This window comes from Oncorhynchus mykiss, chromosome 12 (assembly GCF_013265735.2).
Source record: "Oncorhynchus mykiss isolate Arlee chromosome 12, USDA_OmykA_1.1, whole genome shotgun sequence".
NCBI classification, from domain to species: domain Eukaryota; kingdom Metazoa; phylum Chordata; class Actinopteri; order Salmoniformes; family Salmonidae; genus Oncorhynchus; species Oncorhynchus mykiss.
In genome coordinates this window covers 71,088,937-71,105,427 of record NC_048576.1, presented here as the reverse complement: position 1 = coordinate 71,105,427, position 16,491 = coordinate 71,088,937, and the positions used below count along the sequence as shown (strand labels likewise).

The following is a 16,491-nucleotide window of genomic DNA, read 5'->3' as shown; positions in this document are numbered from 1 at the left end:
CTGACTGCCTACTGTCGGTCTGCTGACGGTCTACTGACGGTCTACTGTCGGTCTTCTGACTGCCTACTGACTGTCTACTGACTGTCTACTGTCTGTCTACTGACTGTCTACTGACTGCCTACTGTCGGTCTGCTGACGGTCTACTGACGGTCTTCTGACTGTCTACTGACTGTCTACTGTCGGTCTGCTGTCGGTCTACTGTCGGTCTACTGTCGGTCTTCTGACTGTCTACTGTCGGTCTACTGACTGTCTACTGACTGTCTACTGACTGCCTACTGTCGGTCTGCTGACTGCCTACTGTCAGTCTACTCTCGGTCTACTGACTGTCTACTGACTGCCTACTGTCGGTCTACTGTCGGTCTACTGACTGTCTACTGTCGGTCTACTGTCTGTCTATTGTCGGTCTACTCTGTACCAGACAGGCACCATGGGTGAGCTGCCACTCTGGGTTAGTAGGTCAACGCAATGGGAAACTAACACGCAACACCTAACCTAAAATGGACATATGTTGCCCATATGGGCATATGCCAGCCCTCCCATCCGATCCCACACCTGTCTCCTCTCTCTCTCTCTCTCTCTGCAGTATCACATCTCAATCAACCTAGCTAACCAGAGGTTTTTGTTCACTTCACACTAGACACTGTGGACGTGAATACACATGTAACTACGCCCACTGAGCTGCTCGGGAGAAGCTCTCTAGCCGCAGAACAGAACGTGAAGCCTGCAGGGCTCATAATGAGCAATAACGACTACATGACATGACTAATCATGTTCAAATGAAGGTGCTAAAAAGGTTAGTGCACACAGACGGAGGTGTGGGATGACCTGCTGGAACCTATACTCTCCTATTCCGGATGGACAGAAATCTACGAAGCTCACTTTCAGAATAGCACAAACTCTCAACATCCCTTCAATATTGCAGTGCTTTTCAATACAGATCTACTCTGCTTAGCCTGCATTCACTTGTGACTGAAATTCATGCCTTGAATTGTCTAACTTGACTCTAAATGGGCCCCTAAAAAATGAATTAAACTGGTCTAATCTATGCCAATATATCTGAGATAAATGTGACTATACGTCAGTGTCTCCTCCCTGCTTTGTAATGGGCCATTAGAAAGGTGTGGCCAGTGGCCATGTAATGGTTGTGTAGCACAGCATCTAATTCTTAGTGTGATGATTATAGTCAGTCAGTTATTTGACACACTCCCTCTAGCACCAGCAGTAAATCACCTGTGTGACAGCTCTGAGGCCTATCGCTCTTCTCTGCTCTGTGGAGGTGGCAGCACACATACACACACACGCACGCACGCACGCACGCACACACACACACACACACACACACACACACACACACACACACACACACACACACACACACACACACACACACACACACACGCTTGTGCCAGCCTCGCCCCTCTAGGGTGTGTTCCTGAAGTGAGATTGAGTCACCTCGCTCACCCTGTCCTCCCTCCCTCCCTCGCTCCCTCCCTCAGGAGGCTGCATGTCCCGTCTGACTTGAGGCTTCAGAGAGCCTCAGCTCACCGCTCCCTCAACGCCCCCACCCTCAGCCCTCCTCCCTTTCCTGTTTGAGTTGTCCTCTTGTAGCGAGTTGTGACATTATCAGACATGTATACTGTTCATCAGCTACGTTATATAATTCTAGGACTTTTCACCACGCCGTCTGTGCTCTGAGAGGACTGAGACTGAGATTGCCTGGGAGTGAGGTGGGAGAGAGGAGGGGGTAGATAAGGATATGATGCCTGACTGATAGTGTGATGCAGGCCTGAGATCACTCATCTCCCCCTCAACCACCACCATCCCACACTCACGTCATGTCTTGGCTCCCGAGTGGCACAAGGGGTCTAAGGCACTGCATCACAGTGCTAGAGGCATCATCAGGCTGTATCATAACCGGCTGTGATTGGGAGTCCCATAGAGCGGTGCACAATTGGCCCAGCGTTGTCCGAGTTAGGATATGGCTGGAGTAGTCCGTCATTGTAAATAGGAATTTGTTCTTAACTGACATGCCTTGTTAAATAAATAAGAAATTGGGGTGTGTGTGTGTGTGTGTGTGTGTGTGTGTGTGTGTGTGTGTGTGTGTGTGTGTGTGTGTGTGTGTGTGTGTGTGTGTGTGTGTGTGTGTGAGATCTTGCACCCCGGTGTGAGAGTCCCGCTGACACATGGCCTGCGAATCTGGTAGTGGTATTGGCGCGTCCTACAGATATAGAATCTTAATTTGATAACCCTGTTGTAGGAGAACTTGTAGTGTATTTGAGGTTTAAAAGGCTTCTGAAGTTTGTGATTTTCCCTTACAAAAAATGTAGCAAACCCTACAAAAATGACCATTAATTCACATTTCTTGTCGCTGCAGGATAACTTTTATGTTGTAACAAATTGGCTCAAATTAAGATCCTACGTGTACTTCTGCATGTGTGTGTGTGCATGTGTGGTCAGGCATACTATGAGTCTTGTGGTGAGAAACCCCATGACCCAAGCTCTGTAGAGGGAAGTAAAAGATAAAAAGATTGAGTACTAATGATGTCCGTGCTTGGTGACACATCACGTACACAGAATCATACATGAACATCAAGAGCTATAGAGGAACTGACTTCCTAAAAGCAGCACAATGTGTGTTCACTCACTCACACACACACACACATCCACGAACACACACACAAACAACTTACCCGTTTGTCCCATTGGCTGTGCGAGTCGGCTGAGAGAGAGTCACCTCAAGTGGACCCTGTGAAAAAAGCAACAACAAAAAAAACACTTAACCCAGCTAGCACATTTGGTTCCTTGAATGCCGTGGACACGTACGTTTTTGGTTTCCCATTGGTTCTGGGAATGAAGCCATACGTTTCCTGACCGGTAAAACATTCTGAGAACGAAATTGAACATTTCCCCTGTTCTGGGAACATTCATATTTTGGTTGAAGAGAGGTTCTGAGAACGTTTTACTATGGTTCCCTGAACGTTTCCTGAGAGGTTTTTATTAATGTTCTGAGAATGGAAATTATAGGTTATTTGAAGGCAATAAAAATAAGGTTCTGTGAACATGTTTCAACAAGACTTTTAATAACACTGTTAGCTTAGTTGAACTGTTTTGAACTCCAAGCACAAATCAAAATGTATTTGCTTAGGCATTAATCATGTAAACACATGTATTATTTTATTGTGGCACATCAGTGAGATTTGAATATATGACCTTCTGTTCTGTATCCATGGAATTAGTCCACTGGGCCACCAGGACGGAGCTAGCATGCCATGTATTTTAACTCATTCAAAGCTGTTAAGTTTAGTCTATTCAAACAGACTCCATTTCAAAGGAAACAAGCACTGATTAAGATCCGGTGTGGCCAATTAGTAGGCGCAACCCACACAGCTGAACAAGCTTAACAAGACAGAGGATAGAGATAGTTTTGTTGATGCTACAGAACATTAGTCTTTTTTAAATAACATTCTTAGAAAGTTCTCTGGACGTTACAAAAAAATGTCTTGTGGTTTTTATGGATCTTATTTGTATGTTCTCTGATCTATTTGAGAACATGACTTTAAATAGAACCATGATTCCTCATGTAGGAAACGTTATGCTGAAACTACTGAAAATCCCAGAGAAGAATGTTGTTTCTTAACATACGCAGAACAATGTAAGCACATGACTTTAAATAGAATCATGAGGAAACCTATAGGAAATGTTATGCTGAAGTACTGAAATTCTCACAGAAGAACGTTGTTTCTTAATGTTCTCTGAACTATTTGAGAATATTCTCAATTGTTAAACCAGTTGGAGAACGTTCCTAGAATATTACCAACATTTTTATTAAATGTAACCATGTTTGAACTTTTAGGAAACGTTCTGTTCAAGTTGTGTAAATGAGCTTAGAATGTTCCAAAGCCAAACAACTATCCTGCACCATTCCCAAAAGGTTTTGGGAAGGTAGTATGTAAAATAACCATAGGACCAACACCCTCTCACCAAGATCTAATAAACGTATGGTTCTCATAACGTTATGTGCTAGCTGGGAAGAGTCTGCATCCTGATTACAACATACATGTGTAATGAGGGGTGATCTGAGAGAGCTATGGGCCCATCAGTTCAAGGTAGATAACCCTTAGCATGGTAGGTTCCCAGGTAGGTTCCCAGGCAGTCTAGATGGGGTGATTTCACCCCTGAAGGTTTGCCCCCCAGCCAACCCTGTGTGTTAAAGTATAGCATTCTGCCTGCCTTTCCTGGCAACCACACCAGGCACATAGCTGCTCTGTTCTTGTAATGGTTGGCTTTCACATGCAAGGGTGAGGTGGCTGGGAGAAATATGGCATTCAATACAGGCTCATTTAACACAAGAACCAGGAACAGAGGATTATTTTGTGCTTTAGCTCAACACACACCCCCACGCCCTTTTATTCACATCCAGTCGTTTCTGTGAAAAAGGCAACTAACATCAAATATTTGTGGTTGGTCGCACTCCTATCTCACATAGCTGTCTGTGTCTTTATTGGTGTATTACTGTTATATAAACACACAAATGAGAAAATGATATATTCAAGTCCCATAAGACTAATGTTGGTACAGTGTCAAAATAAACCAACAGAAATCACTTTTTTTCTTAGCAAACACTTCTAGCCAGAGCACTTGAACCTTTAGGTCACTAGACCAACCAAGGCTGTAACACAGTATAGCCTACCCTCACATACTGCTGGCACTCCTCTTTCAGAGAGAGACAGAGAGACAGAGAGTGAGAGAGAGAGAGTGAGAGAGAGAGAGAGAGAGAGAGAGAGAGAGAGAGAGAGAGAGAGAGAGAGAGGCCAGACCAGGGAGACAAACAGACTAGGCCCATAAATGAGGGTGTAGAGACAGACTCCTGTTTCTACTTTAACTGCACTGATGATTAAGCAGAGGGCTTTTTTTCATTTCCTGGAAAATCACAACGAGGGGCCAACATCCTTTCCCTGTACAGTACTTTTCCTCTTAAACAGCCATCTATCCCCACCCCTCTCTCTGCTGCACACTGAGAGATGTGTCAACTGAATACACGGAGCCCCTGCTAGCAGTCAAGTTGGAACAGTGAACTTTTTATTCTGGACGCCCTGCAGCCAGGGGCTGGAAAGGAGATTTACCTTTTACTGCTTATGGGACCTTGGAAAACCTCATCAGAGCTAGCCTGTGATCCAGTCGGCCCGTGTCCGTGGTGCGCTGTGTGTTTCTGTGGCCTGTGATGTTGTCTCTGAGGAGTCACAGCCTTGAGGGAGGCCCTGCAGCGGCCCGGCCCGGGGTTCCGGCCTACCTGAAACACTATCCAGGTCAGCTCTGGGCCCCTCGCTGTTCAAACACCACATGTTACTGCTGGGTCTGCTAAGTTTAGGACTCTGCCTCTGCAAAGTGCTTCAGAAAGTTTTTATTTTTTTAAGTGAAAATAAAAATTCAACTACTAATGTACAGTACGCGCTCTGTATGAGGGTAGACGCCGGGCGGAGGGCCGAAGGTCAAATGAAAGGATAAGAAGAAGGTATGAGTAATGTGATTGAGTTCAAGTTTAAACCAGGGAGAGGTACTGCAAACGTCAGACGAGCCCGATAGGAATGACTGAATGGTGTCGAAAAGCATTTTGTGAATGAGGCTCGGGCGGGCTGTGGCCCTCCCCTGCTCCTGGCTCTGCTTGGCCCTCGTCGACCCTCAACCAACTGGCCAAGTCCCGTTCCCTAGACATTCTGCTCACACCAGACACAGCCTGAGCCTGCCATGTCTGACTGAGAGAAAACTGGTGATGGAAATGATTGCCAATTGCCATATGGGAAGTCTGCTTATAAATCCAATAAATAAACCCCCCCCCCCCCCCCCAGTCTTATTGTGAGTAGGTACTCTCTACGAAAAGAACACTGTCACTGAACATTATCTCCCCTGTCTGTTTATCTAGACCAGAGATTCCCAAACTTTTTCACTCACACTTATTTCCTGCAATTCTACACATTTTGTCATGGGGTGCAGAGAAAATGTTGCAGTTTTAAAGCTCATTTTCTTGCAATTCTGTACATTTTGCCTTGTCTAATGTGTATTCATGTGACATTTGAATGACTCAAACATTACAATAAAATCTATGGGCTAGTTGATCTGGACAAGTGATAAATATACAATGACTGATATGACAAGAGGAAAACTGATGATGCACTACCCAATTTCAAAATCGCACTTTGTGCATTCCACTATTACAACTTTCAAGAGTATGTTGAAAGCCTCTGCCGATCCCTCGCCCCCAGTTTGGGAACCACTGATCTAAGCTACCTCTTTAAATGCATAGTCCCAAAGATGATAGAAGGAGAAAAGAAGGAGGGAACGGCGTGCTTTTCAGAAGTCTGGAGGAGTCGATCTCGAATGGAGAGAGTAGACAGAGTGGAAGAAAGCGCAGGCAGGGGATGATTCATCCGGACTGGAGCCGGGGCTAGAGAAGGAGGGAGAGAGAGATGCCGTGATGTATTCGTTCCGTGGCTCACTTCCGCTCTCCTCTGGCACCACCACCACACCCTCCTCCCTCCTCCCCCTGCCTGGCCCTGCAGCTCTCCGGGGAGGCTGAGTAACCAGGATGAAATGCTCGGGCTCTGCCAACGTCAGCCTGAGGACCAGATGTGTGGCCTGAAGGTGGTGAGGCCGCGACGCAACGGAAACCAAATATAAACCAGTGTACCGTAACACCTCTGAAGACTCTTTTCTAATAAAGAGGGAGGAGGGGAGGGCAGAGGCATCGCCGTTAGCCGGTTAACGGACCCACTTTCAGGCAAGCCAGGACTGGACCTGCTTCTTCCCGGTAATGCTGGCAGCTGTCGTAGACGGGCACAATGCCCGGTGGCAAACATAGCTAGGCCTAACTTCATATTGCATCTAGCAGAATGCTGAGATTTAAGTGGAAACATTGAAGGGAGAGAGAATGACTGATGTCCTCTCCTAAAATTAGTGCCCTGGCTATCTCAACACTGGAGGCATTCATCTCAGCCTGCCTGACTGTTTGGGCAGCTGTTGGGAGAGCAATTTCTTTGAATCCAGATTGTAAACATGCATGGGAAAGGTTCTGAACTGGCCTAGGCAGGGACCACTCTGCCAGCCAAGCCTGCACAAGCGTCACAACTGAGTCATGCATCCAACCTCAGCTGGAGCACAGGCCAGGCACAGAGCATCACTCCATAGTTTCAGTATTATGGCTGTTACGCTTCACAACCCTTTCTTGGCACCGCAGAGGAAACCGTTGACGTAGTAGATGGTGGTGGTGGTGAAGATGTTGGGTGGATGTATCTGGAGAAGAGGGGAGACTCGTCACTCCTCCACCAGGCCTGTGGGTAGCTGTGGTCACCCCTGGCAGCAGCAGGGACCATTTAGCTAACAAGCTTTTAGAGAGAAAATGTTCCAACACACACGCACAGGGAGGGCTGGGAGGTCTGACCTACTGCCTCAAAGTGCGGCTTGTCAAACGCTGGACGTAACTGAGGCCACTGTGTAAACAGTGGAACTTCCCTGTAGGGCTTTCCCAGGACCAGGACTCATCTACGACACCCACCTTCCGACCCCACCCCCAAAACCACCATTGACACCATGGAAAGCTAAATATTACAGTTCACAAATCTTTAGATTTTCCTTGGGATGGACGGCCTTCGGAGTCTGTGCTGTATTGGTGCATACCACCCTGCATACCACTGCTAGCTTGCTTCTGAAACTAAGCAGGGTTGGTCCTGGTCAGTCCCTGGATGGGAGACCAGATGCTGCTGGAAGTGGTGTTGGAGGGCCAGTAGGAGGCACTCTTTCCTCTGGTCTAAAAAAATATATCCCAATGCCCCAGGGCAGTGATTGGGGACATTGCCCTGTGTAGGGTGCTGTCTTTTGGATGGGACGTTAAATGGGTGTCCTGGCTCTCTGAGGTCATTAAAGATCCCATGGCACTTATCGTAAGAGTAGGGGTGTTAACCCCGGTGTCCTGGCTAAATTCCCAATCTGACCCTCAAACCATCACGGTCACCTAATAATCCCCAGTTTACAATTGGCTCATTCATCCCCCTCCTCTCCCCTGTAACTATTCCCCAGGTCGTTGCTGCAAATGAGAAAGTGTTCTCAGTCAACTTACCTGGTAAAATAACGGATAAAAAAATTATAATAATAAAATAAAATCTTAGTCTGGGTCAGCTGAGGTCTAATGGTTGGCTCAGCAAGTAGTATTGACTGGTCGTATCTATATCCAGCACACATCAGTGAGAAGGGTCAGGCCGGGAGGAAACAGGATTAGCAGTAGACAAGAAATCAATAATCAATATTTTCTCGGGAGTTGTGTCCGGTTGTAGTTAAGGAGCTGATACAATCTCAAGTGGGAGGTGAGGCCTAATGTTTGTAGAAAAGGGTATGAACACACAATAACCTAAGTCACTGGAAGCAAACCAAAGCCAGTGGTTTGAACAATAGGCCAAACCCTCATCACCACTCATTCACATAGCCTATGCTCACTGTAGTCCAGATGATAAAACATGTTCTTTAGAGGTTACTCTCTTTGTTCTCTTTTGAGAAAGGAAGTGTGCAGCACACTATTGGGTAAATCCATATGAACTAATTTCAAAAACTATTTCATAATTTCCTGCACAAAAATGTTTTGAATAGAAATGTAGATTTTTTTAAATCTTTAACGTCAACGATCTGAAAACGTGTCAACTCTGATTTTGTTCATACGTTGTAGCTTAGACCCTACTTCAGATCCTCTGAGGTGTTTGTGTTGTGCCGCCTTCGGTTGAGACACAACATGCTGTTGAATACTGGGTGGGTCAAATCAAATCAAAGTGTATTTGTCACATGCGCCGAATACAACCGTACAGTGAAATGCTTACTTACAGGCTCTAACCAATGGTGTGAAAAAAAAGGTATGTGTGTGTGTGTGTAGGTAAGTAAAGAAATAAAACAACAGTAAAAAGACATTTGAAAAAAAGAGTAGCAAGGCTATATACCTGTTAGTCAGACTTATTGAGGTAGTATGTACATGTAGGTATCGTTAAAGTGACTATTCATATATGATGAACAGAGAGTAGCAGAAGCGTAAAAGGAGGGGTTGGTGGGTGGTGGGACACAATGCAGATAGTCCGGTTAGCCAATGTGAGGGAGCACTGGTTGGTCGGGCCAATTGAGGTAGTATGTACATGAATGCATAGTTAAAGTGACTAAGCATATAAGATAAACAGAGAGTAGCAGCAGCGTAAAAGAGGGGTTGGGGGGGGGCACACAATGCAAATAGTCCAGGTAGCCATTACCTGTTCAGGGGTCTTATGGCTTGGGGGTAAAAGCTATTGAGAAGCCTTTTTGTCCTCGACTTGACACTCCGGCACCGCTTGCCATGCGGTAGTAGAGAGAACAGTCTATGACTGGGGTGGCTGGGGTCTTTGACAATTTTTAGGGCCGTCCTCTGACACCGCCTGGTGTAGAGGTCCTGGATGGCAGGCAGCTTTGCCCCAGTGATGTACTGGGCCGTACGCACTACCCTCTGAAGCGCCTTGCGGTCGGAGGCCGAGCAATTGCCGTACCAGGCAGTGATGCAACCGGTCAGGATGCTCTCGATGTTGCAGCTGTAGAACCTTTTGAGGATCTCAGGACCCATGCCAAATATTTTTCGTTTCCTGAGGGGGAATAGGCTTTGTCGTGCCCTCTTCACGACTGTCTTGGTGTGTTTGGACCAATCTAGTTTGTTGTTGATGCGGACACCAAGGAACTTGAAGCTCTCAACCTGCTCCACTACAGCCCCGTCGATGAGAATGGGGACGTGCTCGGTGCTCCTTTTCCTGTAGTCCACAAATCATCTCCTTAGTCTTGGTTACGTTGAGGGATAGGTTGTTATTATGGCACCACCCGGCCAGGTCTCTGACCTCCTCCCTATAGTCTGTCTCGTCGTTGTCATTTCAATCATAGAAAACAAATCTGAGAATGGACCTATCCCTTCAGATTAGCTGTAGCTGGTACACCATTAAAATGTCAATTCAATGTCAATTTTAAGTTTTAATTACTACCTCAAAGATGGCCGCCGGTCAACCCACCGTCGAATGTCAAGTGGTCATGTCTATAATATTATCTATCCTTCAATGATTTCAATAGATTTCCTATGGAGGATTGACAGTAGCCTAAAATGTAAAACAACATATCCCATTCAAGTCAACATTCTCTGATATGTGGACCTCCAACTATCTTTGTGGCATTATTTGAAAGTCTAAATGTCTATTTGATTCCCATTTTAGTACATTATCAGACAAAACATGACACCCACCTGTATTCAAGAGCATGTTGTCTCAACCGATGGCGGGCACAACACAAAAACCTTAGATGATGTGAAAATAGGTTCTTAGCAGCAACATACGCAAATATGTAATAAAAAAAGAAATAATTATAAAACAGTTTGACAACCCTGTTCGTAAGCTTCTAAATGATATCAATCTCCACCGTTTATCTTTTCCAGTGATGAAGACATGTCTCATGGTACGGTGGGGTATGCAAAAATAGGTCAACTTTGAGCACCTTTATCTCTTGAAGGTTTTGGTATCCAGGTCCAAAAAGTCCCTTTCTGAGCAACGGGCAAATGTGTATGGAAGGTTTAGTTCAAATCAAAATGGGTGCTGTCAAAAAGTGATTGAACTCAAATGGATTTAACCCACTGTAAGTCACAAAGGGGTAATGACAGAGAGAAGACATGATTGAGGGGCTAAGAGGGGTGGAGACAAGTTTTTGGCCTGGATATGCATGGCTAGGTTTGATGGGGAGGTTATGCTATATGGTGGGAGGTTGAGCACAGGAGGTTGGAGGCACCTTAATTGGGGAGGACAGGGTTGTGGTAATGACTGGAGCGGAATAAGTGGAATGGTATCAAACACATCAAACATGGGTTCCATGTGATTAATGCCATTCCATTAGCTCCTTTCCAGCCGTTATTGTGGGCCGTCTTCTCCTCAGCAGCCTCCACTGGGGTGGAGTGGGTCTTACTTTAAACCCATCAAGCGTCCTTAACCGAGACACACTACAATAACCCTGCATTGATTGAGGAAATGGACCATGGATGGAGTTTTTTTTTAGCTATCACTGCCAGACAGATGGTGCATAATGATCAAGACATGGGATGTTTGCCAAGAACAACTCTCCAATACGGACACCTCTCTGGATCCCCCTGAGCACCAGATGTTCCTCTTATCTCCGGACCAGACCAGTCTGTTAGTGCCGTTGGACTGATGGGAAGAGACCTGCTTATCCATCGCAACTCAAGACCATTTCCATAAAAAAGTATCTCCCTCCAGTTTCTAAAGCATACGTGTGTAACAGCTGGCAGACAGGACAGATGATAGGAATGGATATAGACTATCTATCTTCAGAGGTGAACAGGAGGGGCGAGTGGACTATTTCGTCTGGATGGGTGTTTCATGTTCTCGTTGTGGAGGAAGACATGCTGCCCAAGTCAAGCTAAGCACTGCAAGCAATACAGAAAATATGACTGAAAGCTTAACATGAAGAAATATTTAATTAGGCCTACAACTAGAGGGCTTGTTATGCTGCGGTCAGTAATACTGACTTTGACAATGAATTCTAGGTAAAGCTTCTTTTTAATGGACATGTGAGGAGGGTACAGTACGTTGTGTACTAGATTGACGTGAAGAGGTTACCTCAATACAGGGTAACAATGACCCCTCACAAGTGGGCGGACAATGCTGAACTCTCTGTGCCCGATTAGAAGACTGACATTACGGAGAAGACAAGGCCACAGTCTTGTTTGCCATACAGTGGACGGAGGCCACAGGATCGATTCCATTCAACAGTAGGCTTTTTGGTTGCATCACACTGTGTGAGATTACTCAATGTTGCCCAGGCTTCAAAGAACAGGCCAAACACACATTCTGTCTGTCTGCGTGCCCTGTATCCATGACAGTGGAACTGTATTTTATTGTGATGGAGGGAGCAGGTCACATGAATGACCTGACACACTCCCGGTATCCTGGAAAATGAATCAGTCAGGTCAGCATGATGGTAGTAGTATCACTTCAAAACTGTAAATATGGGCTCTGTAACAAAGCTGATCTAACACAACCTCTAGTCTAGGCCTATCTTTGTGCACATAGGCCTGCTCATTCCTGCCTATGTCTGCATGTCAACATTTTCATCCATATTGGATAGGATTCTAAAGGGGAACATGGTTCTTTTTTTTGCATGGATAGACCTTGCCCCGGCCCAACTCCACATCATTTTCCTGCTGCTGAATCCATAGCCAGCCGTGAGTGTATTCATGAGCTGGTGTTCAGGGCAAAAATCAGGAAGGTGGGTAACTAGGGTGACAAGGAGTTGTGTAGCCAGCTATACCTCTCTGTGGTGAGGAATGAAATTGGTTAATCGACTTATAGCTGCCACTTGTGTGTTGCCCTTCAAAGCAAGCTGCACCATTATTTATGCTGGCTATGTAGGTTATGCTTAGTTATAACTATGTTATAACTCAGCTCACTGGTCACAATAACAACACCCAACCGTAGCACGCGCTCCAGCAGGTATATCTCACTGGTCATCCCCAAATCCAACACCACCTTTGGCCGCCTTTCTTTCCAGTTCTCTACTGCCAATGACTGGAACGAATTGCAAAAATCGCTGAAGTTGGAGACATATTTCCCTCACTAACTTTAAGCATAAGCTGTCAGAGCAGCTCACAGATCGCTGCAGCTCTACACAGCCCATCTGTAAATAGCCCAACCAACTACCTATCTCATCCTGATATTGTTTTTATTAACTTTTTTTTGCTCTTTTGCACACCAGTATTTCTACTTGTACATCATCATCTGTACATCTATCACTCCAGTGTTAATTTGCTAAATTGTAATTACTTCGCTACCATGGCCTATTTATTGCCTTACCTCCTTACTCCATTTGCACACACTGTATATAGATGTTTCTATTGCTATTGACTGTACTTTGTTAATCCCACGTGTAACTCTGTGTTGTTGTTTTTCGTCACACTGCTTTGCTTTATCTTGGCCAGGTCTCAGTTGTAAATGAGAACTTGTTCTCAACTGGCCTACCTGGTTAAATAAAGGTGAAATAAAAATTAAATAAAAAGAGAACTATGTTATAACATGTAGATGTGTCATAGTAAGCTATCAGATTCAAATACAATTTCTACTTTGTGTACTCTCAAACGTGTTCCATACAGGTGAAATACTTTTTTAAACATGTAGCGTCAGCCATTGTGGTGTGTTATTATAAATTGGTATGTCCCCCTATGTAGCACAATCCCATCTGTTCTTTAGTAGTCATGAAGATGAGATTAATACATAGGCTGTGCATAGATGCGTATGACAGGTCTTAACAACGACGTATAACTGCATCATAGGGGAGGAGGGGGCAGACAAATCATATTAACATGGGAATACTAATAATGCATGCAGATAAGGTTACTTACACGTCCGTTGCAAGTCAGATCCTCCTTGTTGCGCAACTCAAAAGATTCTTCCTCCTCTTTCTCCCCATAGTCCCGTCCGAGCAAATTGAAACCCTGCCTGCAGCACAGAAACCAACAAAATCCTTGCACAGGCATTCAAATCGGGTCAAGTCAGGTGTTTTCGACTATTCTTGTCGTAAAGTCAACATTCAACGTCTGGCCTCTGGGGTTACGCGTGTACGTCTCACAGTACGTAACTAAATCCAGAATCGCGTGAGGATAACATCCAAATTGAACAGCTTCTCTCCATAGACTTCCAGAGGGAATATGACAAACAGACACATACGCCAAAAGAACTGTCCAACACTAGCCTATAGAAGGAACATAGAAGCTATCGAAGAGTTCAACCTGGTGAAAATGAGTCTGAAAGTTATGTCAAATTTGTCCTTCCAAAAGTCTAGTTGTTGCCTCGAGACTTTGCTCGTATCTGAAGTCGTTGCGCAAATTATCACAAGCTAACTAAAATACCAATGTATCTACTTTGAAGCTTAAATACCACTACTGGCTGACAAAACCATGAATATTGTAAATAAAAGACATATAAAGAAATCAATATGAGGAGCGAAATTCGTGTTGCCTGCTACTATTCACATACTACAGTGTTGTAGCTAAACTAAAGGGTAGGCAGGCGATTATGACTTACTTGACTTGAGTTTGAACAAAAGCGTGCCAGAGATCAGCCAGCCTTGAATGGGCGGGTCGAGCCGTCCCCTCATGTCGAATGCGAAATATAACTGGCTTGGACTATAACACGACCAGAAAAGGCACGCCTCTCCCCCTCTTCCAACGGACTATTGCGTCACATGCCTCTTTGATGACCTACGACTTTAGCATCCTTGCCCATCATTCTTGAGAAAATATGTTTTCTTACCACATGTCTACTTCATGTTTGTGTGAAGGCTACTGTAAATACTGTGTTGGTAGGCCTAAGCCAGTACTTGTGTAAATGTGTATTTACATGCTGTTTTTTTCTGGTTGATTTAGCATGTGTGCATGTGTGTTGTGCTTGTGAGTGTGTGAGTGCGTGTGCATGCCTAATGGTGATGTTAATACAGGCATTTGCCCTCAGAAACACAAGAAATGCCTCAATAGGAAGCAGATGGACTCTCTCCCTTTATTCTCTATTCCAGTAAACTCCCTTCAATGACTTCATGGGCAGTTATGGTGATCACTGATCACTAATAGACAGAGCTCTTCTTCCCAAATGTTAACAGAGAAAAGCCTGTCTGTGACTTTGTTTGGGTTTGCACCACAAGAAAGCATTTTTCTCTACTTGTGATATCAGATTGAACTCATGAGTGTATTACTTTGTGGTTGGAACTTCTTAATAATGACCACCAGATTTGATCAGAGTATATCTAGATGTGTTTTTAGCCAATATAAATTTAGCAAATTATATTTGTTGTTCTGTTCCAGAGTGAATATTGATAAGTAATTACCATACAATATAGCTTTGACACTAGACTAGACTAGTGTATGAAATTTGCTTTGAGAGCAATTCAGGAGAACTAGAAAATAACCAACACCTCAAAACTTCTATCCACATTCCCCTGACTTACATAGGCCTACAACCTCTTAAAATAGTCCACACGCACACAATGTCGCAAAGAAGGCACGACATTACCCCTTCCCCCTCAGGAGGTTGAAAATATTTGACACGGGACCTCAAATCCTCAAAAAGAGCATCTTGACTGGCTGCATCATTGCTTGGTATGGCAACTGCATCGCCCTCGATCGCATGGTGCAAGAGAGGCTGGTGTGGAGAGCCGAGTACATCACTCCCTGCCATTCAGGACCTCTATATCAGGCGGTGTCAAAGGAAGGAGAATTGTTAAAGACCCCAGCCACCCAAACCATAGACTGTTTTCTCTGCTTCCGCACGGCAAGCAGTTCCAGAGAAACAATTCTGACACCAACAGGCTCCTGAACAGCTTCTATCCCCAAGGTGTAAGACTGCAAAATAGCTATAAGACTGCAAAATAGCTAACAAAATGGCTACACAGACTTTCTGCATTGACACTTTAATTTTTATTTTTGCACAGACTCTATGCACACTCACAGGACTCTATACACTCACTCACACCCACTCACACTGAGACACACACACACACACACACAAACACACACATAACACGCACACACATTCATATTAACTCTACACACATGCACACACACTCACATACAAGCATTAAATACGCTGTTGCTACTCTGTTTATCATATATCCTGATGCCTAGTCACCTTACCCCTATACATATCTACCTCTACCACTCCAGTATCCCTGCACACTGAAAATATGGTATTGGCACTGACCCAGGAACTGACCCTCTATATAACTACTGACCCTGGAACTGACCCTGTATATAGCTACTGACCCTGGAACTGACCCAGTATATAATTACTGACCCTGGAACTGACCCTGTATACAGCCTACTGACCCTGGAACTGACCCTGTATACAGCCTACTGACCCTGGAACTGACCCTGTATACAGCCTACTGACCCTGGAACTGACGCTGTATATAGCTACTGACCCCGGAACTGACCCTGTATATAGCTACTGACCCCGTAACTGACCCTGTATATAGCTACTGACCCAGGAACTGACCCTGTATATAGCTACTGACCCTGTCTATAGCTACTGACCCAGGAACTGACCCTGTATATAGCTACTGACCCTGTCTATAGCTACTGATCCTGGAACTGACCCTGTATATAGCTACTGACCCTGTCTATAGCTACTGACCCTGTATATAGCTACTGACCCTGTATATAGCTACTGACCCTTGAACTGACCCTGTATATAGCTACTGACCCTGGAACTGACCCCGTATATAGCTACTGACCCTGGAAGTGATCCTGTATATAGCTACTGACCCTGGAACTGACCCTGTCTATAGCTACTGACCCAGGAACTGACCCTGTATATAGCTACTGACCCTGTATATAGCTACTGACCCTGGAACTGACCCTGTCTATAGCTACTGACCCTGGAACTGACCCTGTATATAGCTACT

At 44.9% G+C, this 16,491-nt stretch overlaps 1 protein-coding gene across 2 annotated transcripts in view; it reads right to left on the bottom strand.

Annotated features, from left to right (window-relative positions):
• Window positions 1-14,134, bottom strand: part of LOC110538213 (unconventional myosin-X) — a 55,889-nt gene extending 41,755 nt beyond the window's left edge. For both annotated transcript variants that reach the window (XM_036938268.1, XM_036938269.1), the window contains exons 1-2: window positions 13,439-14,134; window positions 2,691-2,746 (exon numbers count right to left, since the gene is read on the bottom strand). In XM_036938268.1, coding sequence (XP_036794163.1) covers window positions 2,691-2,746; window positions 13,439-13,573 — 191 coding nt within the window. In that variant the 5' untranslated portion in view covers window positions 13,574-14,134. The remainder of the gene's footprint in view (window positions 1-2,690; window positions 2,747-13,438) is intronic.
• Window positions 14,135-16,491: the final 2,357 nt, after the last annotated feature.